Below are 25897 nucleotides of genomic sequence, written 5' to 3'. Positions count from 1 at the left end.
AAGTAATAATAGCCCCATTGCTCCCAAATTTGTTAACAACAACAACAACAACAACAATAAACAAAAACTTAAAGACTCAAGAAGCTCAGCAAATCCCAAGCAGGATAAGGACAATGAAAGCCACATCCAGGCACATAGTCAAACTGCTGAAAACCAATGATAAAATCTTGAAAGCAATTGGAGGGGGAAAAATTACACCATATACAGGGGAAAAGTTATACTAACTATATAGCTAACTTCCTTTTTCAACGCCTGGAAACAGTGTACAAGCATGTGCACTAGAAAGAGATGAATGGAGACCTCTAGACTGAAAGAGACTGAAGAGACACGTCAACCTTGCAATATACAGAGACCCTTGCTTAGACTGTGAGTCACACAAACTGTAAAAATACTAATGAGATATTTGGAAAAATGTGAACATTAACAATCGGATGATACTGAGAAACTATTAGTTTTCAAGTGATGTGATGGCTCTGTGATTATGACTTTATAAAGGGACTTAAAGTGCTTAATCAGCCTTGCAAGGGTACAAGTTGGGATGACAATGACTAACTTCCTCAGTTTAACCCGAATGCAAATAAATGCTTACAGGGTACTGATTAGGTCCACAGAGTTAACGTTAATGGCTGAGATTATTAGTTTGATAGAAATGATCTGCAATCTTTTGGGAATGAGTTTTCTTTACATAGCTAATTTGGATCTCAATTCCGCCAGCCACAAAAATGAATTTATCTTTTGTCCACGGTTCACTTTTCATTTGTCACAGAATATGATCGTCATAAGCAATATTTAAGACAGTTGCATTTTGAAGTTTCATATATTTTCTTCTAAATGCCATTTACAGAATGTCTCCCTTTCCTTAAAAGCTTATTAAGGTTTAAAAATACTTAAGGATGATGAAGTCCGTGTACTGAGAAATCCTATTTCCTGAATCCATTTCCCGTTTTACAGATTTCAAAACGGACACAGGCGTTGGCCAGCAGTCTGGTTACCTGCGGGCTTTTTTTGATGTCCTGGGCGTCGAGGCTTAGGGGATGGGTGTGCACTCAGGGCAAGCCTTAGGAAGTCTGGGAGGACTATGAAAGGAAGAACTTTCATGCCAAGGGTAAAAGAGGAACTGATGTAATGTCCTGGAGAGATTTCACTCTCTGTTCCTGCCCGGATTTGGGGAACAATGAAGGAGGGAGACAGTGCTCTGGATAATCCAACTCAGATTTTACTTTTAACTCAGGATCTGGGCAGAAACAGGACTTGGAGGCGCTTGATTTATTTACTTCTCTGCAGACACCACTGAAAGAGGAAGTACTTGATGAAGCTGATAACATTAATGCTGGAGAACTGGATCCGAGGGCATTTAATTCCAGGCTCCTGGTGGTCTGGGCATAACCACTGTCAAGGCTGAAAGGCCTGCAACGAGCCCTTCCAAGCTTTGTTTCAGTTCGCAAAAGCACGCGCCCACGTATGGAATGGGCTCTGACGCTGCTACCCTGTTGCCTGCTGCCTCTGTTATTGTAAGTTGGCAGCAGGGTATGGAAACTTATGAGACCAGAGCCGGCAGGCAGAGAAGCTCCGGACACAGGAAATGCACTGAGCGGACAGTGGGTGCATTAAATCCCCCAGATGTAGGAGTCTTCTGTCTAAAACAAGAAGATTTTTTTTTTAGTCTGGCCTTGATGTCTGGGTTTGTTCTTGGTGAATTGCCCAGCTGGAAAACTGGGAAATTATCCACATCGCCCTTGGTCTGAAGGTCTTGATAGCGGAGGGGAACACACAGGGAAGAGAGGACAAGCCACATGTAACTGGTCAGTGTGGGCCTGGAAGGAGGGGTGGGGAAGACGCTGGACCAGTAGGGACCTCATTCTGATTGAAAGTGTTTTCTGATCCCACACCTTTCTCTTGGTAGACCTCTTTTAAGACACAAATAATCCCTTCTTGCTACCAAACAGCCCCAAATAAATCACTATTTTAAATGTGATGATTACAAAGAAAGGTCTGATTTCTTTTCTCATCCTCTTCCCTTTCACTTATTAGAAAAGTCTCTCCACTTAAAATTCATCAAAATTTGATCCAATTTGATCATGTTATAAATAGTGGACAACTGATAAACCTAAAAAACAAAAACAAAGTGCTGCCTTTGGTTAATTAAAGCCATGGGTTTTGACTAGGAAATTTCCAGGGTAGAGCAAAGGCTAACATCGAGTTTCTGTCTCTCACACCAGGATCCCGTTTCCCCATCACATTTTCCCTGCGGTCATGGATGATGGTAAGGGAAGCTGGTCAGGGAGACGCAGAGCAACAGGTAACTCTCACTCATCACCCTCAGTGAACTGTGTTCCACACTTGTCCGGAAAAAGCCATTTCCCAGCACAATTCTGTAAAAGATTACTAGGAACCATGAATGATATAAAGACAAAAATGAAAGGTTCTAGGTCTTGAGACGGAATCCAAAATAGATTCCATATACAAACTCAGGTTTTGTGACTCCTGGTTGTGAGCTGACTTGTGCCTCCCCACCTCACCCTAGCCTAAAATTCATAGTTTGAAGTCCCGACCCGAGCACCTCAGAATGTGACATTACTTGGAAAAAGGGTCACTGCAGATGTAATTAGGTCAGATGAGGTCATACTGGAGTAGCGCGGGCCCCCCCTCCCATGTGGCTGGTGCCCTGATGAAAAGGGGAATTTGGACACACAGATGTGCACACGCTGCATGTCTGGAAGGGCGATGTTCTGCCACACAGTCATCGCAATGTGAATGGAAGCAAAGAACTTTCAGCGATGCCAACCATCTCTGAGGCAGTGTCTCAGATGCAGTATATGCAAAGAGTAAGGAAATATGGGCCGTGCTCTCAGGGACCTCATAGTCTCCTGGAGAAGACAGATACATCAAAAAGCAACAAAAGGCTACAGGTGCTGAACTGAGAGTCGGTGCACACGATGGGTAAGCCACACAAAGATGAAAGCACAGCTCTCAAAGCCAAAGATCACCAAAGACTGGTGATCAAACCACAGGAAGCTGGCAGAGAGACACACGACAGATTTTCCCTTGCAGCCCTCAGAAGGAACCGGTCCTCCCATACCTTGATCTTGGACTTCCAGCCTCCAGAACTGTGAGATAATAAGTATCTGTTAAGCCCGGGGTCTGTGGCGGCCCTAGCAAAGCAACATGCCTCCTACCGCCTTTTCCAGAGGTTCAGCCGAGACTTTCCACTGACCCTCTGCCCGCCCATCTCAGGGTTTCCGTTCTCACTGAATTCCCTCATCACACTCGGCTGTCGCTGAATTCCCTTGTAGGGTCTGAGAAGAACACTGCCCTAATCTGGAGTGTATGATTCACAGAAGTCCGAGGTCCTAAACAATAAATCCTCCGGAAGCTCCCAGAATTTTATAAACATTTGGTGAAAGAGGCTGAAAGAAACAAAACAGGTGACTCGCAGGACCCGGCGGCTTAACCTGCATCAAGGCGGGTGGGACGGGCTCCACGCGGGCCACCTCTGCCGGGGCTCAGAGCAGACGGCGTGGGCATGTCTACACCGGCTGCAGAGGAGGCTTCGTGCTCCTGGCTGGAAGCTGGCTCTGCTCTTTGTAGGCGGTCTAGAGGAGCCTCCCTCGGCCTCAAGAAAGGCCCTTCTAAGAAGTGAATGAAGAAATCAAGGGGTCAGGTTTCAGATGAGCCCTGGGGAGGTAAACCCTGTGAGCTGTTTCTAGGGAGGGGGCACAAAGATAAGGCCGAGGGATGTCAGGGAGGGGACAGAGCGGGATAAAGTCAGCTGAGAGCTTCCTTCTCTGGAGCTGAACCCTAACTGCCCTGCCCCCCTTATCTCAAAGGAATCAGATGGCATTTCCTGGGGGGTAAGAGGAAGTTTCTTGAAGGCTTCCTGGTTATCCTGGGAGAATTATTCCTGTGGATTAGGGATCTCTTGCCTCTAACACTTTTGACGCAACAGAGCAGGCTAGCCCCGGGGTAAGAGCTGCCCTGTACCCCTGGAGGAGGTCAGAGGAGGTGGGGAGCTGAACGGGTCCTCCTGGAAGTAGGTTCATGGTCCAGATGGATGGAAAGCGGCTCTATACACCATCAGTGCCCACCATGGCCCCCTCACAACCAAACGCTGCATGGGAATAGGGTCAGAGAGTAAAAGGTCATGACATCCAGGGGGCAAAGCAGGAAGAAGAGGCCTTGGAGAGGAGGATAAAGAAGAGGGAAATGAGGTCTAGTGTGGGGGCAGGGTTACCAGGCTCTGCCACCAGGGACAACAGGAAGTTCTGGTGGGACCTCATTACCTCCTGCCAGCGTCGAGAGTCACAGAGATGAAAGGGCCACCAAAAAGTTAATCTCAGAGTTGCTGAGTGTGAGAGGAGACAGTCAGGTTAACAGAAAGGTTCCAAAGGGTCACAGAGGACCTGCCCTGTGCCAGGCACCGCGGGTAACACAAAGTACAGGCACCACTCATTTTCAAAACAGGCTGCATCCTGCATTAAGGCTGGCACTTCAAATATATTCTCCCTTAGAAACAATGCCAGAGATTAACCACGTGCCCAATTAACCACGAAGAAGTCCTAGGACAATGGTGCGAGTAGGCAGGAGGCCTTCCCTATGTCCAGATGCATAAGTCTGGTGTTTGCACAAAGTATGTGCCTTTGCAATAATGCGAATGGTTAAGAAAACTGAGTTGGAGGTAAGGAAAACAACTATTGCACAATGATGTGACTATACCTAACACTACTGAATCATGTACCTAAACATGGTTAAGATGGCAAATGTTATGTGTATTTTATCACAATTAAATTTTTTTTAAGTTTAAAGAAAAGAAAAACTCCAATTAAATAGAGGTAAGAAATAGCAAATAATAATAACAGACAGCATTTATCGACAGATGCTGTCCTAAGGGCATTTCCCGTATTAACTTGATCCTTCCTTACATCGATTGTATTCGATAGGTCCTGCTATTTCCTTCTTGTACAGATGAAAACGGAGACACAAGGAAGTTAAGGAACTTGCCCAAAGTCACACGGCTGCTGAACTGGGGAGCTGGGATTTGAAGCCGGTGGTCTGGATCCAGAGTGCACACACGCCATTATGGTCTCCGGCTCCCGAGCATCACACCGTGTAACAAAGATGTCAAACCCGGGCCAATGGCCTTCTTGACGCTTCAGTCATCAACGTGATTCCAGCAAGACTAGAAAATCGGGGTGGTTTTTACAACCAGAAATAGGATGTGGCCTGAGCAGATGACAACCTCAACTACCCTGGTGTCTGCTCAGTCACTGTCCTGGGGGGTTGGCTCTCAAGGAGGGACCCACACAAGGAGCAGGTCCAGGGGCACGAAGCCAGCGCTTCTGCTCTCAGAAGCCAGTGCCTGACTCGGACCCACGTGTCTCAAAGGCTGGGAGACTGCTGTCCTGTTAAGTCCATTCATCCTGGGGCAGTCAAGGACCTACACGGGTTAACTCAGTCCAATTTAGTATGAGTTTTTAAATCATTAACTGAAGACACACCTTGAAGTCTCGAAAGTTATCTCTGACTTTTCTTTTTGGTTTAAACTTGGCAGTTTCCAGTACAGGTGGCCCCCAACTTACGATGGTTCGACTTGATTATCTTTCGACTTTACAATGGTGGGAAAGTAATATGCATTCGATAGAAACCACAGCTCAGATTTTGAATTTTGATCTTTTCCCAGGGTTAGCGATACACAGGACGACATGCCCTCGTGATGCTGGGCAGCGGGCAGAGCTGGCGGGTGGCCAGGCGATCACAGCCGTGAACAGTGGGTACTGTTCTGTACCCAGACAGCCATTCTGTTTTCCACTTTCAGTACAGTATGCCATAAATGGCACGAGCTTCTCAACACTTTATTATAAAATAGGCTTCTTGTAAGATGACTGTGCCCAACCGTAGGCTAATGTAAGTGTTCTGTGCATGTTTAAGGCAGGCTAGGCTAAGCCATGCCATTCGGTAGGTTAGGGGTATTAAATGCATTTTTAATGTAGGATATTTTCAACTTATGATGGGTTTGCCGGGCAAATCCCCATCGTAAGTCTAAGAAGATCTGTGCTATGAAGCAGAGAAATTATAAGCAGGAGTGCTGAGACCTACCCCAGTCAGGGGACCTGGTCTTGGCATCCTAATCTCCATAATTTCTCTGTCATTCTTCTACTCATCGTTTGCCCTATTTGCAGGGTGCCTGCACACACACAGAATTAAAAACCTTATTTCGTCCGGCTTGTTCATGGTGCAGTGGAGTGGACACAGGCAATGGAGCCAAGCAGACCTGGGGTTCAGTCTTAGCCTTGCTCTTTCGTAGCTGTGTGATTTAGAGGCGTGCTACTTTGCCACTAAAAGCCTCCATTCCCTCATCTACAAAGTGGAAATAATATTACCTGGTTTATAGAGTGGTTGTGAAGATTAAATGATTTAAACATGCAAAAGCTTAGAACAGGGCCTGGCACCCAGTGAGGACCCAATAAATGCTAGCTATTATTTTGTTATTAGGGAGGGGATTCATACACCTCATCTCCATTAATTATCTCATTAAAATTGCATACGATTTCCTTCCTCCAAAGCAGTCTTCGGGCGCTTGTATTTGGTGGGCGGTGGGGAGGACATGGGAGGGGGTGGATATTTCCCTCAAAAAAGCAATCATATAAATAAAAATTTTGTGGGCCATCCCAGAATACAGGCCACCCTCCCCACCCTCCACGAAGAAATGATTTCTCTCTGCTACCTGGGCCGTGACCTTGGGCTAGCTGTAAGGAGAACTGAGAACAGCAGTATTTCGACACTTGAAATCTCTCATCATTACTTCCAACGTCCATGTCCACCCAGTGACGAAGAGCTGCCCCAGAACAGAACTTTCACTGGGAACTGTGGGGTGAATGCCTTCAAATTCAAGTGATTAAAGATCACCTCCTAGTCTCTCGGATGGGGCACGGGAGAGGGTGGCACCGGAGAGCTGAAGCTACGGGAGGGTCCCCCCAAGAGGTCGTGAGATGAGAACATTTGAGAAATACAGATCTCGACTCTCTTCCCTAGAGATGTGTGCGGGTCCAGTCCGGCAGGGGTAATTGATCCCAGTCAGAGACCAGCCTGGACTGGAAACACATTTTAAGGAATCACTATTCAAATAGTTCTAACACCAAAGGGCCAATGGCAACCGAATATATACTTTGGGACAAAAGCTTCTCTTTTAATTGTCCCATGGGAGCCAAAAGTAACTGATTTTGGAATCAAAAGACGTTGATATCACAACTGTGTGTGATCAAATCAGTTCATTTTTTTTTTTTTTTCAAATCAGTTCATTTTATAACCATTGGCTGGTATGAAACTTCTCAAGCTCTTTTGTCTCCTGGTTTTGGTGAAAGCCAGCGGTCTCCTTCCTACCCAGCTATCTAACTAATGCATATCATGCAGATAAAATGGGTCCCCCACAATCCAAGAAGAAGAATCTATTTAAAGTGAGGTCTTCATTGTGAAACAAGTGAATGAACGACTCTAGGTTTGACTACTAAGAGGGGTAACATCATCAGCAGTTCCTGACAAGAGGAGATAAATGAGAAGAGATTTTCTGAGCATCACCAGACAGGACACTATGTTACGCTTTTCTGGATTTTAGCTGCCCACAACCCTAAAAGTAGAGAATGTGTCTCATTCATCTTCGTATCACCCAGGGAGACTCAGCTTTTGGACAGAATGTTAGGATTTGAGAGCGCTAAGATCTGAGACCATTTGGTCGAATCTTGTCTTATAACTTGGGAGTCTAAGGGCCAGAAAAATGAGAAACTGAGCCCTTATGACTCTTCTGGCAGAAGGGAAGGACAGACCTGGTTTCCTGACGTCTCGAGCTCAGTCTTTAAAAAAATTGATCTAAGCTGACCAGGTGTCCCAGTTTGTCATGGACGGTCCTGGTTTATGTCTATTGTCCTAATTCATTTACTGATCTCACTGTCATAAGTGTCTTGGTATGGATGAAAAAGTACAAGGTTATTGTAATTATATAATATTGCCTCCCCTTCCCATAACTAGGTAAGGGGAAAGAGTGGAAATGCTGATTTCCCCAGGACCGAGGTGGGAATCTGAGTATCACTTTGCTCAAGGCATGACTCAACTTCAGAACAGTGTACATCATAGAGATAATGAATGTTTACAAAATAAAGGGTTCGAATTAGTATAATAAAGGGTCATACGTCCCTCCTGCCAGAGCCCAGAAGGGAGCCTCTGACCTAACACCAACCTCCTAGCCGCTGACACTGCCACGTGGCTGCTAGTCTGAAAGGCGAGATTTCAGTGTAGCGTACTCATACGGGATATCTGCGGGGAGCGGTTGCTAGATTAAACAAGGTATGTTTGTACTGTGATATAAATCCCATTGTGAAATTATGAATGTCTGAACTGGTTAAGTCAGTGGCAGTGACGAGGTGAGGTCACAGGGCGGCTGAATGCAGCTTTGTGTGCACTCGCCTCCCCGTGCCAGCCTGCTGAGGGGCTGAGTGGGTCCTCTGGAACGTTCTCCTTCCACTCGGGGAGACTGGTCTCTGTGCCAAGTCAGCAGCAACATACTTTTCATACTGTATCCCCAATTATGTAAAATAAACCACTGGGGATGTAGTATTGGATGCTTATAATTTCCATTTATAAACTGTTCTCCCTGCCTCCTTCCCAGGTCAGATCTTCCTGTACGTTAACACATGCCTGTATCAATGTTATATATCAACGATATAACAGGATCGATTCCAGAGACAATTTATGTGGAGCTGGGTCTTTTCTTTTTGATGGAGAAGACGGGAAAGAGGTGGGAGGTGGCCGAAGGTGGGGAACTCGTACTGACCCATTCGTCTCTCTCGTTGGTCCCTTGGTCACCAACGGCACCCATATATCTGGAGGTCTGGGGGCCGCCAGCCCCTTCCTGTCACCTCCTGGCCTGGTACAGCTCTTCTCACCTGATACCACCTGACAAAGAGCCACGCTTCCTTTCTGTGTCCACCTGCTCTCACATGAGAGCGGAGCAGCGGAGCCGGGCACGTACCGGAATCACGTTTCCTGGCTGACAGCTTCACAGAATGGTCTCTGAGAACACACTACTTTTAAGAGCAGGTCTGATGTGTATGTATATGCATGACTGGGACATTGTGCTGTACACCAGAAAGGGACACATTATAACTGATGGTACTTCAGCTAAAAAAAAAAAGAGAAAGAGCAGGTCTGAAGCAGAGCTAACTGGTCCACAGGGCGATGCAACCCTTGACCTTGCGCTCAATTGGCTCCGTCCTTTTACCTCCTGATCTCACCACCGCCAATGACAGAGCACTGGAGAGCACGGCTCATTAGGGCGCTGGCGGTGGCACGTCGTTATTTACTCAGTTGGCGAGGAGCTCTGAGAAGAGCCAGCGTTCTCTACTGACCAGCTCCTGCCAGTGAGAACCATAACAGACACACCTGCTCAGGAGTCAGATCAGGCCGAGGGGAGCACAGGAAGGGCTTGTCCTGACCACAAGCCTCCAATCACATCAGAGAATCAAACGGGGAATAGAATTCCAAATGGGATTTTTTTTAACAATGAAGAGAGAGAGAGAGAGAGAGAGAGACCTGAGAGAGAGAAAACCCAACCCGTCACACACCTTTTGTACCTAAACATCTTCAGGCTGGGTAATCTGATTCCTGCCTTCATGTCCGGCTTCAGTAAACCCACTCCTCTCCTCGGGGGTAGCTGGTGGCTATTACGCAAGCTGGAAGTGCACAAGCCAGAAAGAGTAAAAGAACGGAGAGTGGAACTCGGGGAGGGAGGCGGCTGCTAAATTTAGAAAGGGTAAAGCTAGAGGAAGACAGGACAGAGGAGCAGGTGGGGAGCCTGCAAGGGACGCTCACTTCTTCTCCATCATGGAAGCGAGGGGGCCTGCTGAGAAACACAGGGCACACGGAACCCTAGGTCAGGTGGCCCGGAGTCACGCTCTGTTTTGTGAAGTGTTAATTAAGAAAACAAATAACTTCTCCCTTTTTAATTTGCTGATGGCAAAACAAAAAAGAGTCCTGCTCTGCAGGATGATCAATCAATTTATGGAAATATCCCTAAAAAACCCAGGTTTTAAGACCTCCTGTAATCTGGTCCTCAGAAAAAAGTACAAGTTTAAAAGAATTACTTCGGGTCCCTAGTCCGGGCAAGAAGATGTGGTCCAAATGCCCCTCAGAGGCACGACGCATCACTGTTCGGCAGAATAGGGAGTAAAAGAAGATTTTTATGCCCTATTTCTGTACCCAAACACCTGCTGTGGAACTCTGTCCAGGGCCACCATTCCATTCTGGTCTTTTGTTCTGTTTTCTACCAGATTTGATGCTGACCACTGTAACTCACAGGAAAAGAGCAGCGCCTGGCACGCCTGAACTAAGCACTCATAGTGAGTTCACTGCAGGTCACCACCTTTGGGGCATGAAGAGGAGACTTCTGGTCCACTGCAGAGTTCACAGGGTTGGGGTCTCTTTTCTCCCTCCAGCTTATGTTACCCCCTCTGCTCAAAAACCTTCAATGACTCCCTATTACTTTCCTCCATAGCCCACAAATCAGAATCCTCCCCATTCTGGTTCTAATCTTACCTCCTCAGACCCGTTCTGCAACAGCAAAATCTCGATCACTGTTGAAGCAGGGCGATGGTACACAGGGTTTTTTTTAGTTAATTCTCTCTATTTGGGGTCTGTTTGAAATTTTTCATAATCAAAGGTAGGGGGAAAAGAAAGATAATCTCTACAACCCAAGTCAGCTGACAGCTCTCTGTTCCAAGGACTTATTCCATCCTGGAATGTTCTCCACTTCATCCCAGCTTATCAGAATCTTTCAAGGAACTGGATCTTCAAGAAACCCTCCAGAGCCACCTCCTTCATGAAGCTGTACCTGGATATAACCCCACTTCCACCATCTCTTTACGGTGCCTTTACTCTTTGATACTTATGTGAATATCTAACCCTTTCCTTTCCCTAGGTTGTGAGTTGCAGAGAACCAAGAACAGAGCTGATTCATCTTGGCATTTCCCCCAGGGTCTCAAACATAGTCAGCCCTCAACAAATGTTTGTTGACTGAAAAATGAATCACATGAATAAGAACAACTTATCAAAGGAACAGCTGAACCTCTGGGATTTGTCTACAACTCAGGCAATGAGAGAGAAGCCTCCTCGGTACCTTCTTACCTTCTTCGTGGTTCTGGTGCAGGATGACTTCCGGCTGCGTGTGTATCGAGTTTCCGGGGTGGAAGAACGGTGAGAAAAGAATCCGAGGTTTCCTCTGCTTCAGAATATGCTGAAGGAGTTCATAGAGCACATCGCCTGGAAAGAGAAAGGAAAGAGGAATCAAGAAATGGGAACAGTTTGTTCAACAACCATCTGAACTTTGACACTGTGCCGGGCACGGGGCACAATGGTGAGGAAGACAAGTCTGCCCCCTGCCCACGTGATCTTACAGGGGACAGCAGGTGGCACTGAGACTCAGAAGGTCAGAGCCATGCGGCTTCTTCTTTTGAACTTTTTTGATTATGAAAGTCATATCGAAGAAAAAGTATAAAAAAATGCAGGAAGCCACAAAGAAAACAAAAATCACCTATAATCCTACCGCTAAGAGACACAAGCCCTGCTTGTGTACTGTACAGTACTGCAGAGTTACATAGTCAAAACCAGGCTCATCATGCTTTATTATCTCTCCTTTTCCCTCCGCACGATGTAACTGTTTTAGTAGATGCATAATAACAACCCGTCACTGGGACGAGCCAGACTTTATTGCAAACTGCAACTGTCCCAATTTATTGCCACTATTTTTATAAAAAACATCCTTTGTTTGCATTTCAGATTATTCAGAGAAGAATTATAAAGTCAAGAAGGATGAAAAGTTTTACTGTTTCAATGACAACTCATGGAATCTTCACAGAAATCTCCTCAACAGAGAACAACGTGACTTTCTAATCCACATTAATCCCAGGCAGGAAAAGAGTAAATAAGAGAAGTATTCACGAGTCCGAGGTACTCGCTACTGAGGATACCCTATAAGGAACTGGCATATTCTGGGATGCTTCCCACTAAAAATACACACAGGCAATGCACCAAGGTCCCACGATCTCTAGAAAATCGTCTTTAGACGTCAGCTCCTCGCAGAGGATGGTAAGGGTTGGTCTGAACTGGGGGGCTTCTGTTCTGGTGTATTTGTATCTGAAGTGTCCGCTGAGTAGTTAATTAGCCAAAAAACCTGTCGTGGTCTTCTCCCTCCCCTTTGACTTAGCTCCAAGTTCAAAAATGCAGGTGGGCACCTCAAAACCCCTTTGGGGGTGGGTGATTAATCTTTAAAATGCCACAGGCTTTTCTGACTGTCCCCCCACGCCCTTCCACATACAGATATGCCATCAACAATTGTACCAAACAATGGGCTTTTGTCTCTAATTTTAGCCACTTTTAACAGATACTTTAATTAACAACTTAATTTAACTGCGTATTTTGGGCTACTGCTATATATATTTTTTTCTTTTCAGTTCAGCCTGAACCTGAGAAACACTCCACAGTAATTCCTTTCTCTCTGCAAACCTCTTGCGCTCTTCCCATTTGTACCAAATAAAGTTCCATGATACCCTGTCCAACCCATTCCTGAGGTACCTGGTGCTTCGCTTTGATTTTGGTCCTTTGGACCTTTGAATTTTGGGTGTTATTAATATAATTACTGCCACTATTTACTATGGGGATCAAATAAAGCCGAAGACCCCATGTCACTGAGGAATCTCCTAGTGAAACGGCGAGAAGCCGCAGGGGAGTCCTGAACCAGACTTCAGAACGTCCTGTGTGAGGCGCAGCCGTGGCTCGCGGCTGCGTTCCGGAGCCAGGACGGCCTCAGAGCTCAGCTAATTCAAACCCAGTAGTCATGGTGACGCTGTCTCTGATGAGGATATGGAGCCTGAAATACAGTCCTATTTTAATGATTCATATTTTAATCGCTTACAAAAATAAGTCCCTAATCAAAGCTTTGTTTCTTTTGGTTTAGTGTAACGTCTTCCTGAACTTCTCCGAATTTACACGGCCTCACGACGCTGGGTTCCACCCTGTGAGGTTGAGCAAAATTTGAACAACGTTATTTTGGTAGTAGCCGAAGAGAAAACGAAAACACTGAAAAAAGGTGTCCCTGATGATTACTAACAAAAACGGTCGGTAATTAGTGCGTGCATTTTGGAAAGGGAGGCCAGAAAGTATAGATTTAGTGGCTGTGAGGGTGCTGGACTGTTAATTTTGAGGCAGGCTGGGTGCGGGGAAGGCACGGGCTGCTGGGCTGGAGGGCTGGCTCCTCCACACCTGGCGACCTTGAGCAAGGCCCTGAACGTCTCTGCAAAATGCCAGCATCTCCTGCAGAGGTTTGCCGTGGGCACTGAATGAGGGGATGTCGAGAAGCAGGGTCTGGGCATATGTCACACCTGGCCCCTCCCTGGAGGTCACCCTCGCAGCTGGAGGAGATCTGGGTGTGGTGGCCAGAGAGCGGGACAAAGTGAGGTAACAAACAAATGCCCTTTAACTTCTCTAGGCCTCAGTTCCTTGTCCTGTAAAACGGCAATGTCAGTGGCATCCACCTCCCAGGATGACGGCGAGGACCCGGTGAGGTCATCATGTAACGAGCGCATCACAGCAGTGGGCAAACGGCGAGAACTCAGCAGACACCAGCTGTGCTGTGACCACCGCTGTCACCACTATTATGATCATTAACGTGATTTAGGACAGACCCGTAGACCCCCAAGGAGGTCTCAGAAGGAGAACAAGGGAGTGTCTTGGTCATGGTCAGTGTTCCCGCTTCACAAAGGGCAAAGGTTAACTGAGGCCATGCACCCATCCTGGCCTCTCTGGAAGCCACACCCTAGCCTGGTGGGCTGAGCCCTCCATGGGGCTGACATGGACTCTGTCCCATACGTTCCTTGGCCTCTGTGCTGCCTCTGCTTAGCCTCTCATCCCAGAGCTGGCCAAGGGAGCCTGGCAGAGCTTTGCCAGCTCCTGACCTGAACTGGGAAGATCAGTCATAAGTGCCACGTGTGACAGCTGGCTCATGGCTGGGAGCCCGGGCCCCAGGTCCCAGGCCAGGAAAAAGCTTGAATTCTATGGCTGTAATGCTAAGACTTAATTCTAAGAGCATGGTCATGGTTGCATCAGTCCATTCACAGACGTGTTTCCTCAGCAACCAGGAGCTCAGTTGGGGAACGAGGCTGGCTTAGCACAAACGCATCACTACTCTGGGGGGAAAATCAACCCACTGTGCATGCTGTGTGTGTGTGTGTGTGTGTGGTGTGTGTGTGTGTGGTGTGGTGTGTGTGTGATTGGCAGTCACAGTGTGTGCCTGGGAATCTTAGAGAGGATTCTATAGGTTTCTTACATGGACTCCAACTTGTGTTCAGTAAAAGCCCCCTGCCTCCCCTTCCCCTGCCAAGAAGTAGCTTCGGCTGAGTCCTACTGTGGTGGGCAGCCGGACACAAGATAAGCAAACCGTTTTTGGACAGCGCTAGTGGGTAGAAAGTTCTTCTGTGGAGTTGGAGTCTGGCTGCCTCTGCAATCTTGCGTACCTCGGTTCCTGGTTTTGGCTTTTGGGGCAGCACGGAGCGTGTGTCCCGTCTACAGCAGATTCCTAAATAAATAAAGATGCCCTCCCATCCTCTCCCGTCTCCACTGTCCCCCAACGCCTCCGACACCCGGTCTGTTCTATTGCTACATTCTGAAAACCTTCACATGCGCACTAGATCACGTCTCAAAAGTGATAGTAACAAAAAGACCTCTGGAATAAAGAAGATATTTAAAAATAAGTTGTATGTATTTGCCTGCTGTATAAAGAGCATGAGCCACAGAACTTGGCTCATGAACGACCACTGGCTTGAATTCAAAGGCACTGTTCAAAAAAACCCCAAAAACCTCTTGGCCTATTCAATTCCTGATAAATCTTCTCTGTCTTCCCAGAAAAGAAATAACCAGTACTAACCATAAAAGATGGTTCTATTGTGCTAAGCAGTGGAACCAAGGCTACTGTTTAAGGGACAACAGCTTCTGTTGGTTCCTGCTATATCTTCACGCACACATATGAGGTTCACGTACCCACAGGCCTGCATAGACATGGATCTGCCACAAAGCTAGTAAGTTTAGGGGGCCTTCATCTGCATAGTCCCATGGGAGGAACCTAGAACTATGAGTCCTCAAATGATAAACTTCAGATCTCATAAAACCTAGACCTACGCCTCGGTGCGTGCGCGCACACACACAGAAGCCCACATACGGTTTTGTATCGGTGATGTGAAAAGCCAGGCATTGACTTCAAGAATCCTAAATTCTATTCTTTAATTTGCAGTTTGTTTCCAACAAACAGTCGAAAGAGTGACCAAAACTGCTACCAGTTGCCTTAGCAATCTTACTGCTGTCTGAAGAACGAGAACATAGATGCTCTTTAGGGGTTTAAACTTGTCTAAGTGTCTTTACTTTCAGAGGAAGGAGCTTGGGCTCTGGAGCACGGAAGTCCCAGGTTCGAATCCCGGTTCCTCTCTTCATCAGCTGCAGGCCCTGGGGCAAAGTATTATTTCTCTTGGAGACTTAGTTCAAGGCTGAGTTAAAGATTGTTTTGTCTCAAATGAGAATGATGCCCAGGCTTGGCAGGGCTGTTGTGAAGATTAAGTGAGATGATCTGAACACGCACCACCAGCCCCGTGCCAGCTATCACACACGCTCAGTAGACGGCACCTCTTGTGGTCAGGATCATCATAAACCATCATTATAAACAGAAGTGTCTCCAAAAAAACCCTGGGAACCGTTTGCTTTGCTTTGATATTTTTGTATTTAAAGCACATGCGTAAGTTTCATAAAGTCACATTCATACGAATGGGATATATATTTTCCTGGCTGACATCATTTCAGACAGACATTTCTAGCTCATAGTCTCTCTCTCCTAATTCACAGCTGTACTTTCAATCTCTTTCTACGGGTTTCTTCCTTTTAGCATTGACACAGCTTCAAATTTTTCCCGTCTTACACACACACACACACACACACACACCCCTTTGTCCTCATCTTCCCCTCCAGGTGCTGCCCTGTTTCTCTCCTCCCCTCGCAGCCACACCTCCGGGAAGAGCTGTCCAGCCCTGGGGCCACCCCTCCCCTCCTTCCTCTCCTCCGGGCCCTGCACTCTGCTCTCTGCTCCAGCCCTTCTCAAAGGTGCTCCTGCTGAAGTCACCTCTGCATTGTCAAACCCAAAGGGCACCGGTACCTGGGACCTGCCCACCTCTTAGCAACATCATTACCTGTGGCCACTGCCTCCCCCGGAGAGCAGCCCTGCGGCTTCAGGCATTCCCGTGTCCCCGGGTTTTCTTCCTGCCTCTCTGCTCTCTCTCCTTCTCCAACCACCAAGGTGCCCAGGCCTCTCACTGTCTCTCCTCCTGGTAATCTCATCCCTCCCAGGGCTGCAGTCAGCTCGTCAACGCTCAGTCTCCTCCAGCCAACCCTTTCTCCTCAACTCCAGAAACTTCTGTACCTCCTACATCTCCCTCTTGCACGTCGCTCAGGACCCGCGCGGCTCATGTGTTTGACATAGAAGCCTTTACAACCCACGTGGTATTTTCTAGTTCAGGAGATGTGGTCAGAAATCTGGGACTCATCCTGAGCTTCTCTTGGCCAACATCTAATCCGTCACCAAGACTCACAGACTCTGCCTTCTAAACACTCCTTGAATCACCCCCACTTCCTGCTAGCCCATCCTGGTTCAAGTCACCGCCATCGCTCCTATGTGCCAGCCACACACCCTACTTCTGCCCCACACCCTACTTCTCACCTCTGTGCCTTGTCAGGCCCTCTCCGCTTCAGACCCTGAATGGCTTCTACCTGTCTTTAAAATAACATTTTAAAGTCCTGAACTCTGTCCATCGACAGATGACTGGATAAAGCAGCTGTAGTACATTTATACAATGGAATACTACTCAGCCATAAAAAAGAATAAAAATGCCATTTGCAGCAACATGGATGGACCTGGAGATTGTCATTCTAAGTGAAGTAAGCCAGAAAGAAAGAAAAATATTATATGATATCACTTATATGTGGAATCTAAATAAAGGGAAAAAAAAGGTCAAATGAATTTATTTTTAAAACAGAAACAGACTCAAGACAGAAAACAAACTTACAGTTACTGGGAAGGGGGAAGGGGATGGGAAAGGATAAATTGGGAGTTTGAGATTTGCAGATACTAACTAATGTGTATATAAAATAGATAAACAACAAGTTTATACTGTATAGTACAAACAATTATATTCAATATCTTACAGTAATTTATGGTGAAAAAGAATATGAAACAAATATATGTATGTTCATGTATGACTGAAGCATAGTGCTGTACACCAGAAATTAACACAACATTGTAAACTGACTGTACTTCAATCAAAATACACACACACACACACACACACACAGTCCTGAACGTGGTCTGCGAGCCCCTGTATGATCTGTTGATGAAATGGTAAGTGACTCAGTGAACAGCCACAAGGCGACAGGGTGTTTTCCTCTATATTTACGTTCTCCAGGTTTGCTTAGCAAGTCCCATAACGGGGGTGGCTGGGGCATTTCCAGTTTTTACAATTATAAACAATTGCTAAGAGCATCTCTGCTGTCCCCCATTGGATTGTTTCCTTGGGATGTTTTCCTAAAAAGTGATGTCATCAGTGAAAAGGCATGATTAGTTTTAAAGTTCTTACTAGACACTGCATGCTCTCAAGCAGGTTAGGACCAACGCTTAGCGTCATCCACGATGCTACCCAGAGTCTTTCCCCCGGGGTTTCACAGCATTTCAGTTCTTGAGTTCAGTGGGTTTAAAGCAGAATCTTATCATCATTAAAATTTGCATTTTTCAGGTGGTGATTTACTATGTACACATCCTCCTCTGAAGCTTATCTAAAGTAACACATTCATAAATTTGCAAACTGTTCTCTCTTCTCTTTCTCTCTCCTCTGTTTTTATTCAGAGATTCTGGTTTCCTTCTGACCAATTCTTTAAAAAAAAAAAAAAGCATGCATGGTGTGGGAAGGCTAATTTTCAGATTTTTCAGAAGACTCTCTCTGTTGGTCGTTCCTGCCCGTGATAGGTTCAAAATGAACTCTGAGGTCTCGGTCCTTCAGTTTCATCATAAATTCAACGGTGAAAACACCAATGCAGACCCAGGCCTGGGGGAGCCTGTCATGCGACTGCTTGGCTTCCTAACTCTGCTCCATCTTACTTTCCAAGCATTCCATTCAATTCATTTTTGTAGGATGATTGAATTACAAACCTTTTTATTTAACGCGAAATGCCGTCTGCGACCATAAAAATAAACTACTCTTTTACTTAGGAACAAATACTTGAAATTTAGTTGATATCTATGTCTTAGACACAGAGATCCCGAGAAGAAAGAGAGCAGGTTATGGGAACATTTGAATATTAGATTTCAGATGAGAAGGAATCAGTCAGAAAAGACAGTTAGGGTGACAACAGCCTTCAGCCGGATGCAGAGCACAAGGTCAGATCAGCCAAAGAACAAGCTTGTGAGAGAATAAAAATATCGTGACCTAAGAATGCACTTTGAATTAAGAGGAGTGCTGTGTGTTTTACGTGTTATAATGTCACTCTGCAGTTACTTCACCAATGGGACAAGTGAAGGGCTAAGAAATTCAGTGACTCTCTTGTAACTGACTTATCTAAGCACCTCTCTGATGTGTGACACACATATTTTTTGGTTTGTTTTTCTCAAAGACACAGCAAGAGGAGAAAGTGCCAACTCCAGGTATCTTCGGTCAAGGGTCATGTCTGCCAGAACTCCCACACTTCAGGGTTAAAATTCCCCTTCTGTGAACGGTACCTTCAGACCCTGTGACTTCATTCTAAAACAGCCGGTTGACACAGTCACTCAATCCAGCAAACCACCTACCATTGCTTAATAGAGATTAATAGGCAAGTTGGTTTCCAAGGAACTATGTATAGATAAAGACCAGTATTTTCAGTTTAACCTTCAAAGGAAATTTTACTGTATTTGAAAGTTACAGGCAAAACATATTTCTAAAGACATATGATCTGGTGGACTGAAGGAAGAAACACTTTGTTACATCGCTCTCTGATATACTAAAAACTGATTTACTTAGTAAAACCCCAATACCTTTTTTGCTGAATTGAATTGAAGGAACTTTGAAAATATGTTTTTTTTCTTTTTATTAGCATGGATAGAAAGTCTAACATGAATTAAATTAATAACATGGGGTTTTTTTTGTTCATTCAAATAATGGATACATAAATACACTCCACCTGAATGTCTTGCAATGGACAACTCTAAATTGTACGAGTTAATATCAACTCTAACTTGTCTGTTCCTTCTTAATGAAACTTCTCAGAGCCTTGAAGTGGTCATGTTATGCATTAGAGTTATCCATTGCAAGACATTCACTGAACTCATGAGATTCAATGAAATTCCTTCGAATTTAAATCATCCCGGACCATTTAATGTAATTATCCAGGAGCAAAAGGACTAGGTAAAATCATCCTGTCCAGGTGAGGTTTTATAAAATCGAGATTCCTCTCCATTTATCCATTAACTTTGCAAATGTTATGAATTTGTCATCTGGTTGTATCCTCTGATTGGGAGAATATTCCCAAGAAAATATCCCATTTATCTTCAAACTTGAACTCTTCTGTGTGGAGAGGATATTTGAAGCACATTCTGAATGTTCCTGCTTTATTCTAGGGGTTGAAAATGAAGGACCTGTGTCCTGGAAGTGGACAGGGTAAGTGTAATTTGTTAAATTGGTTGAAGAAGATACCTTAATCGTTCAAGTGCTTATAACTCATTGTGCCCCCGTTCTCTCCTCTCTACATTTGGGATGAGCTGTGTTAAGGGGTGTCATTTCCACATACAGAGAGTGTAACTCTGGGTGAGGCCACGTAGGGAACTCAGCCAGGAGGAAACTTTAAATACCCACTCATGGTGACCGGCTACCAGGTACTTCATTTCATTCCCAGGACTAGCGAGAAGCTGCTGTTGATATTAATTAGCAAAAAAGATTCAAGGAAAAGACAAGAAAAAAATTGGGGGAAGTCTAGGTTTTACAAGGTATACAGGTCAAAGGAGATCAAAGTATTTCTTCCCTGCCTATAGGGTGGGAAGCTGTAATGTTTACTTGAAACTTAACATTTTCAGTGGCTGAAGTCGGGTTGAACTGTTAAGAGCTGAAGGGAGCTTAGGATCTACAGGTGGAAAATCCCATTTTATGGATGAGGAAGATAAAGGCAAATGAAGTAATGTGATCAGCCACAGGTGGAAGGAGGGCCTCTGGACATCTGCTGTACCAAATGCAAAAAAAAAAAAGAAAAGAAAAGAAAAGAAAGCCCATCACAGAAGAAGCAGGGCCAAGGTTACATCTGAGAGAGAAACAAGGTTTTCTATTTTGACCTTGTCTCCACCTAAGGTGAACGCGAGCAGGCCTAGCATGCCTTCGTCACCCTGCTAAGTGGCTACTTCATGAGAAGGGTCTTCTTAACTCCTTCTCGGTTCTGTCTTCTAATCGCTCTGACAACACTCCTCTGTCCCGTGGTCAGTTTTCTTATAGCCCCCACTGGCAGGTATCACTGTGAGACTCCGTCCCTAGCTTTCCGGTAGATGCCTTAATGAAATTACCTACAGCATAAATGTATCTTTATCCTCAGCTCAGTGTAATGGAGATAATACCCAAATCTATCATTCCCAGCTCTGGCCTGGCTCCTGTCTCAGATTTCTGCAGATCAGGACACATCTTCCCGGATGTCCTGGCATCGCTTGGCCAAAATGCCAATAACCCTTTTGTGCCTGAAGTACTATTATTTTGGTGTCAGTGGTCCAGTTCTGGACTTGGATGTCTTGAACAGAGGACAGGAGCTGCAGCATTCTGCCTGCTTTGAGTGACCCAAAGGACCCACCCTATGCACGGATACCAAATGTCTCTTCCAAAGGGAGAGCTCCAATCATGCCATTCTTCTGATCAAAACCTCTCAGTGGTTTCCCGTTACCTGCGAAATAACAGCCAAACTTCTTAACCTCGGCTTTAAGGCACGCTCACGCTGGGTCATAATTCCACCAATATATATTGAGTGCCGACTGGATGGCATGCCCTGTGCTAGAGGCTTGAGACGTGGCAGCTTAACACGGCACAGTCCTGCCCAAAGTGAGCTTTCTAGTCTGGGAGAGGCATACGGGTTAGAAGAGAATTGCATACAACACAGAGTGTGTGTGTGTGTGTGTTTCTGTGTGTGTTTCTGTGTGTGTGTGTGTGTGTCCCCGCATGGAGCCTCACCTGACAATCCAGCTGGAGCTCACCTCTCCTACGTCCCTCAACGTCCCTGGCCCGCACTCCTGTCCCTCTGGTGTGGAGCTGCTGGGGGACACGCACAGGATGAATCTCCACTGCCCTCTCCCACCCGTGGCTACGGCACCTCATGTCCGGACTAGCACACCAGCCTCAGCTGGCCTTCCTGCCTCCAGCCTCTGCCTCCCCAGGTGGGCTTCCTCACCGCCACCCAAACACACTCCGTTAATGCTGCCCCCATTACCCGGCATGTTCAACTCTCCCCTCCACCTACTCAGTTCCAGCCTTCCTGTCCCAGACCGACCCCACCCTTCTTCCCCGACACGCACCGACCGGGCGGACTGGGCTCTCCCTTCCCCAGCTCCCTCTGCCTTTACATTCAGGGCAGCCCTGCCTCCAACTGCACAGCACACGCCTGCCCATCTCCACCCGGCCAAGACTCCACCAAGTGGCAAGGCAGTGCTGACAGGTTTTGTGTATCTTTGCTCCCAGCTTTGAGCAGAGAGAACCTAGTTTCATAAGTAAAGCTGCGAGGTCGCGGGAGAGAAAAATAAATCAGCAACAAAAAGGAGCACCTGAGATGCGGGGAGCAGGGTGTGAATTTACAAAGTCTCTGGGAGGAAACCTTGCCCAAGGTCTACGTCAAATTGAGCTAAAACACACCACTGTGCTTTCCTTTGTTTGCTTTACATGAATAATCTTTCTGGAAAAAAAAAAAAGAGTTCTTTCCCTCCAGATGGGTAACTCTGCCTCTGTGAGTATAATCTTTGAGTTTCTACTGGGACAGAAACGGGAAGTATTTTTGCATTACATTAAAAGGAACTCGTTAGTTTCCTTTTAGGTGAGTTTTATTTATCCATATCATTGCCTTTACAATTTTCTTATTCTGAGACTACAGAAAGAATCAAAGATGGGAGATGAAATGTTTCAGGTCTGTTTGTGGCCCTTATGAAACCTTAACCAGGATCAGTTTTTTGGCAATGTTAAGTTTTGAAGTTTCAGTACCATCTGTACTTCTGGGGGAAACTTCCCCTTTATCATTTCCTCATATAAACGGTTCTGGTGCAATTGGGAAAAGCTGGGGAGATACTGTTCCATATTCTTATCTCACCCTCTGTGATGGGGATGTTTCCTCGTGACGGTTAGTGAGTTTATTAACTCCTGGCAGGGCTCCAGGAGCAAATAAGGGTGAACATAGTTGGGGACTCTGCCAAGGCCTTCTGTGGGATCTTTGCTCTTAGTCAAGGAAAAAAGGTCTCTGCCAGACAAGATCACAGCACAGTGAGGGGCCGCAATGAGGCCTGACAGGAAGGGTCCACTGGTATTCAAATAACTGGCCCCCAGGAGGCATAAACCCGAGACCTTTGACAAGTGGAGTTCCCAACTCTCAGCTTCTAAACAGCCATACAGTTTGAGAAATGAAATTGGACAGCTATATTTGAACAGCATCAGCAATCCACTCTGCAGCTCCTTCCTGAAGGAAACCTGCCCAGGGGGTCTTAGGAGCCCTTACACCTCTCTCCAGTTAGACGAGCCTGCAGAAATTGCCACTTGTCTTTTCCAGGCTTTCTACAAGCTACAAGATGCGTTACATCACAAAATTCAGTACTTCCAAAAGGAATCACCCAAAGCCCTATGAATTTGTTTCTACACCTGCCGGGACCCCCAGGGTCCCCACCTTTCCCAGCCCTTCCCTCCTGCTCCCCCGTTTCTTCTTTCCTTCCTGCTCCTACCTCGGCAGGGCTCATTCCCTGTCCTCCCTGTCTTTGTTTTTCGCTGAGGCATTCATGACCCACACACACTCTCAAGCACCTCTCTGAAAAGTCTTCAGAATGAGAAACAAGGCAGAGAGAAAGGGCCAGGATGCATTTTCTTCCTTAGCTGGTGTTTCAGCTAGATACCTCAAGTTCCTGTGTCTATAGATCCAAACTGGCTACTTCTCTTAACCTTAAACGTTTCCCCTGGATCTGGAAATTCTTCCTCTTCTCCCCTCAAACTGGCCTATGTCAGCAGGACCTCCCCTCGACTGAGCTAGGTCATTGTCCTTGCGTTCCTGGCGATCTGCTTGGGTGACCTCTCAGGCGAGAGGGGTGGTGCCTAAGGCCAGTGCGGGCCACCGGACTTGCCAGGCTGAGCACGTGCGTCCACAGTCCAGATTCTCACCTGAATGAGGAGACCGGTAGCGGAAGTCCTCTTTGGTCAGGAGCAGGAGGGCTTTGCCATTCATCTCGAACGTGTTGCTGTCGATCGGTCTTAAAGAAAACTCGCTTTCAGCCCACTTGAGCCACTGGGCTACGTCGTCCCTGCTCCAGTACATTGGCTGCAGGCCTGTCGGGGAGAGAGCGAGGCAGAGAGGAGAGAGAGAGAAAGGCCTTTTGAGTTAGGCAGTCAGAATAAAGGGAAAAGGTTTCTGAAGCGTTGACAAAACTGGGTCTCCATGTCTGAAGAGCCCTTTTGTCAACTCTGAATCCCAGTTACAACTCAGGCTTCATAAGCGCCAAAGGTGTGACATCCAATGAACTTTTTACTTAGAAGCAAAATGGGGGGAAATACACTTTTTCCTGTCTGTAAGGAACTGTAGGTCTTACAGCTCTGTCCTTCAGGGCATCTGGAGTCCCGGTTTGCCCTGAAGGTGCAGCTCAGTGGTGGCCTGAGGTACCCTGGGGGGGCTCAGAGTCATGACCAATGTCAGTGTGCTTGGGAGGGGGCTTGAGAGTGAGAGCTGATCTGAGTAAAGCCCTGTGTCCTTTCGAAGGGAGAATGTTTCAGAGCTGAGCTCGACCTTCCAGAGTTGCCAAATAACGAAGTGTTCCCTGAACCTTCTTCCAGGAAGAGCGACTCACTCCGGCTCTGGGAAACTGTCAGGCTGGCCTCTGGGAATGAGAGGGCAAGGTGAGGATAAAAGGTCTTTTGCTCTTTTGTTGTACTTGCTGATGTTAGAGAACTTCCAGGTGGGGGTGGTACTTGAACTCTGAGTAGGACCGGAGGTGGGTTCGAGGGAGGGAGGCCACCGAGGCTGAGAGGGTGGATCAGGCTGGGTCTCTGTCGAAGCTGACTGTGAGTCTATATTTTTATTTTGTTTTGTTCTTGTGGGAAACCTTTCACGTATCATTCAAGTGGTTTAGAACAGTGGTTCTCAAAGTGTGATCCAGGGACACCTCAGGGTTCCCAAGACCTTTCCAGGGTATCTGTGAAGTCAAAAGGTCATTTGCCTTTTCCTAGTCTCATTCTTTGGTGAGTATAGAGCAGAATTTTCTAGAGGCTTCACAGCATGTGAGATTGCAACAGTTATGAGAATTCAACCATATTCTATGAAGCCAGACATTAAAGAGCTGGGCAAAGATGTAAAACAATGCCACTCTTGTTACTAATTTTTTTTTGAAAATACATTCGTAAATATTTATCTGTTAACATAGGTTTGGCTTATTTTTCAGTAAGTCAAATGTTTAGAAAATTTTCAGTTTTGTGGGGTAGAGCGCATGCTTAGCATTCATGAGGTCCTGGGTTCAATCCCCAGTACCTCCATTACAAAAACAAATAAATAAATCTAATTACACCCCCCAAATAAAAATTTTCAGATTTAATTTCCAATACGGTAAACAGAGAGAGATAAAAACCATATGAGTGAAGATCTTTGGGGTTTTCAACAATTTTAAAGAATCAAAAGAAATCCTAAAACCAAACTGTTTGAGAACAGATGTGTTAGAGGGAACTAGGCGCTCCGTGCTAAATAGTGCTTTAGTCTCTAAAATCATATTGTAGGAATTAATAGCTCAGGTGCAACAGAAGCAGTGTTTGCTAGGAGGAGCTTCAGTCTCTCTATTTGATTAAACTTGGCCAAGGAGACTCCACGAGTGTGCTCTAAAAGTGCCCTGCACTTTGACCCTGGACAGAAGCACCTTTCACCCTCACATCAGGCATGACAAAGAACTGCCTGGTCTACTGGGATGGGCTGTCCACCCCCACCCCCCCGCACCAGGTGGACCAGGGAGTGGAAGGGCTCAGACGCCCTGGGGAAGGTCTGGGGCCTCTGGGGCATGACCGTTGGCTCTGTCTCCCAAGTAGCTCTTTTGCAAAGTCTAGTTTTAAAGAAAGGTGGCTGGCTTCCTTGAACCCCGTGGAAGTCCTTCTGAAATGGGTCCGTCACGTACAGCACGGATAAAGACTATGGGCACTGCAATGATTAGAGATGGGCATTTAGAGATTTTTTTTCTTGACATTTTATGACTTTTTTCCCACATGGAGCATTGTAAAGTCATAATGTGGAGTATGTCACTGCTCTATGATCTTTAGAATAAACACGAGACCTTGTTTCGGACTCCTGACTGGGTCAAAGAAGCAATGCTTATTAAAGATGGGCCTTGGACGTGGATGGACTTGGAGGGCAGTATGCTAAGTGAAATAGTCAGACAGAGAAAGACAAGTCCTGTATGATATCACTTATATGTGGGATCTAAAAAATATAACAAACTAGTGAACATACTATAAAAGCAGCAGACTCACAGATACAGAGAACAAACTAGCGGTTGAGGAGGGGCGATGTGGGGTGGGTAGGGGAGTGGGAGGTACAAACTGCTGGGTGT

The 25897-nt window shown here is 46.1% G+C and overlaps 1 protein-coding gene across 4 annotated transcripts in view; it reads right to left on the bottom strand.

The window, feature by feature from the left end:
• ETV6 (ETS variant transcription factor 6) overlaps window positions 1–25897 on the bottom strand; it is a 222443-nt gene that overhangs the window by 24542 nt on the left and 172004 nt on the right. For all 4 annotated transcript variants that reach the window (XM_031444085.2, XM_031444082.2, XM_031444083.2 and 1 more), the window contains 2 exons: window positions 23478–23642; window positions 11170–11304 (listed from right to left, as the gene is read on the bottom strand). In XM_031444085.2, the coding sequence (XP_031299945.1) occupies window positions 11170–11304; window positions 23478–23642 (300 nt within the window). The remainder of the gene's footprint in view (window positions 1–11169; window positions 11305–23477; window positions 23643–25897) is intronic.

This window comes from Camelus dromedarius, chromosome 25 (genome assembly GCF_036321535.1).
Source record: "Camelus dromedarius isolate mCamDro1 chromosome 25, mCamDro1.pat, whole genome shotgun sequence".
NCBI lineage: Eukaryota > Metazoa > Chordata > Mammalia > Artiodactyla > Camelidae > Camelus > Camelus dromedarius.
The sequence above is the reverse complement of the archived record's forward strand: the minus strand, read 5'-3'. Positions and strand labels throughout refer to the sequence as shown.